Here is a 2,500-nt window from a genome sequence, read left to right as displayed (position 1 = left end):
TGTGTGTGAGATGTGTGTGTGTGTGTATGTATGTGTGTGTGTGTGTGTGAGAGAGATGTGTGTGTGTGTGTGATGTGGTGTGTGTGTGTGTGTGTATGCGTGGTGTGTGTGTATGCGTGGTGTGTGTGTGTGTGTGTGGTGTGATGTGGTGTGTGTGTGTGTGTGTGTGTGTGTGTGTGTGTGTGTGTGTGTGTGTGTGTGTGTGTGTGTGGTCACGGTACTGCAGGTTCCTGATCTGCCAGCTCTTCTACATCTTCTACATCCAGTGAGCGCTGGAGGTGTGTTCTCATTGTTCTCTCTGTCTCCCTGCAGACTCGTCTGGAGCCCTGAACTCTGCCCCCTCACAGCCTCCACCAATGAGCTCCATGATGGGCCATCCATCCGTCATCAGCTCCTCCCGGCCCCTCCCCTCAGCCATGGGCTCGCTGGCCTTGCCGGCGAATGGCCTGAACTCACCCTACTCTGTTATCACGCCCTCTATAGGCTCCGCCTCCACGCCTGGCATGGGCTTCAGCACCCTCAACAGCCCACAGGTGAAGCAGGCAGAAATGGTGTTGAGTCACTGTGTAGGGTCACTGTGTTGGGTCCATGTATAGGGTCACTGTGTTGGGTCATCTGTGTTAGGTGTCTGTGTTGGGTCATTGTGTTAGGTGACTGTGTTGGGTCACTGTGTAAGGTCACTTATTAAAGAGAGAGAGATATTTAATCCCAATTCAAGTATGGTTACTGATCACTTCAGGATCAGACTCCATTAATAATAAGAGATGTGTTCATTACACTCACTTCTCCAGATACACACACACACACACACACACACTCTCACTCACACACACACACACACACACACACACACACACATATATACACACACATATACACACACACACTCTCTCTCTCTCACACTCTCACACACACACATACTCTCTCTCTCTCTCTCTCTCACACTCTCACACACACACACACACACACACACACACACACACACACACACACACACCAAAAATTCAGGCTGCAGGAAAATGGAGCAGGGCAGGAAGTCCTAGCTACATAGCTTCATAGCATCATAGCTTCGTAGCGTCATAAGCGTCCAGCGTCATAGCTTCATGGCGTCATAAGCGTCCAGCGTCATAGCTTCATGGCGTCATAAGCGTCCAGTGTCATAGCTTCATGGCGTGGAAGCGTTGAGTGGACTGTGGTACCACAGCAGCTTTGACTCACCCCCTTCCAGGTCGAAGGGGTCAGGGATCTGGGCACTGTCCGTCACCATGGAGAAGTAGCTATGTGTGTGGCTGCTCTCCGAGGTTCTGAAGCAGGATGAGAGCGCGTCCTCTGGGTTTTGGATAAACAAGCAACTCAGATATACTTCATGTAGTTTAGATGTGCTTTATGTAGTTTAGGTGTGACTTTATGTAGAGTTTAGGTGTTATATATGTAGCTTAGGTGTGTTTATGTAGTTTACGTGTGATTTATGTACAGTTTAGGCATGCTTTATGTAGTTTAGGTGTGTAAATATAGTTTAGATGTGCTTCTATGTAGAGTTTAGGTGTGTTTATGTAGTTTAGGTATGTTCATATAGTTTAGTTGTGCTTTATGTAGTTTAGTTCTGCTTTTAGGTAGAGTTTAGGTGTGTTTATGTAGTTTAGGTGTGATTACAACAGTGTTTGAAGCCGTTTTTTACCTGTAAACTATATGCCCCAGTGAGGCTTGTACTTGGCCATCCCTGCTCTCAAGGACACCGGATAGAACTGGAGCTGCAAGTGGAGTTGCTGATGAAATGATTTGACATACTTTTCTGTGGCTGATGTGTGCGCTCTCCACCCTCTACTGGCTGCTTTTAGAAGCGCACCTCTTCTCTCCATCCCATTCAGGCCAGCAAACAAATTGACAGTGAGAGAGAGAGAGAGATCGAGAGGATGGGAAGATGGTTTGTGTGTGTGTGTGTGTGTGTGTGTGTGTGTGTGTGTGTGTATGGACTATGTAGGGTAAAGCACACAACCAAACACCAACACTATTGTGGGTGTGTGCTGACGGAAACCAAGACCTCATTTTTATTTTGAGATCTTTCCCCCTCCCTCCACCCCCTGCCCTCCTCCAGATGAACTCTGGGAGTAGTGTGAGCAGTTCTGAGGACGTGAAACCTCCTCCTGGTCTCCCGCCTCTGGGCAGCATGAACAACTACCAGTGCACGAGTCCTGGCTCCATGTCCAAACACATCTGTGCCATCTGTGGGGACCGCTCCTCAGGTAGGAGGGGAAGAGAGGAGGGGAGGGAGGGAGAGGAGAGGAGGGGAGGAGAGGAGGGGAGGGGAGGAGAGGGAGAGACAGAGGAGGGGAGGAGAGAGGAGGGAAGGAGAGTGAGGGAAGGAGGGAGAGGAGAGGAGGGAGGCAGAGAGAGCGGAGGGAAGGAGGGGGGAGGGGAGGGAGAGGAGAGGAGGAGATGAAGGGAGGGGAGGGAGGGAGAGAGAGGAGGGGATGAGAGGAGGGGAGGGGAGGGGAGGAGG

General features: G+C 50.2%; 1 protein-coding gene across 4 annotated transcripts in view; it reads left to right on the top strand.

Annotated features, from left to right (window-relative positions):
- The window catches only part of rxrgb (retinoid X receptor, gamma b), a 30,868-nt gene that overhangs the window by 21,484 nt on the left and 6,884 nt on the right, over window positions 1-2,500 (top strand). For all 4 annotated transcript variants that reach the window (XM_035524096.1, XM_035524097.1, XM_035524099.1 and 1 more), the window contains 2 exons: window positions 313-533; window positions 2,096-2,243. In XM_035524096.1, the coding sequence (XP_035379989.1) occupies window positions 313-533; window positions 2,096-2,243 (369 nt within the window). The remainder of the gene's footprint in view (window positions 1-312; window positions 534-2,095; window positions 2,244-2,500) is intronic.

The sequence above is a fragment of the Electrophorus electricus genome, chromosome 3, assembly GCF_013358815.1.
Source record: "Electrophorus electricus isolate fEleEle1 chromosome 3, fEleEle1.pri, whole genome shotgun sequence".
Lineage (NCBI taxonomy): Eukaryota > Metazoa > Chordata > Actinopteri > Gymnotiformes > Gymnotidae > Electrophorus > Electrophorus electricus.
Note: the sequence above shows the minus strand (reverse complement) of the source record. Positions and strands in the feature narration are given on the sequence as shown.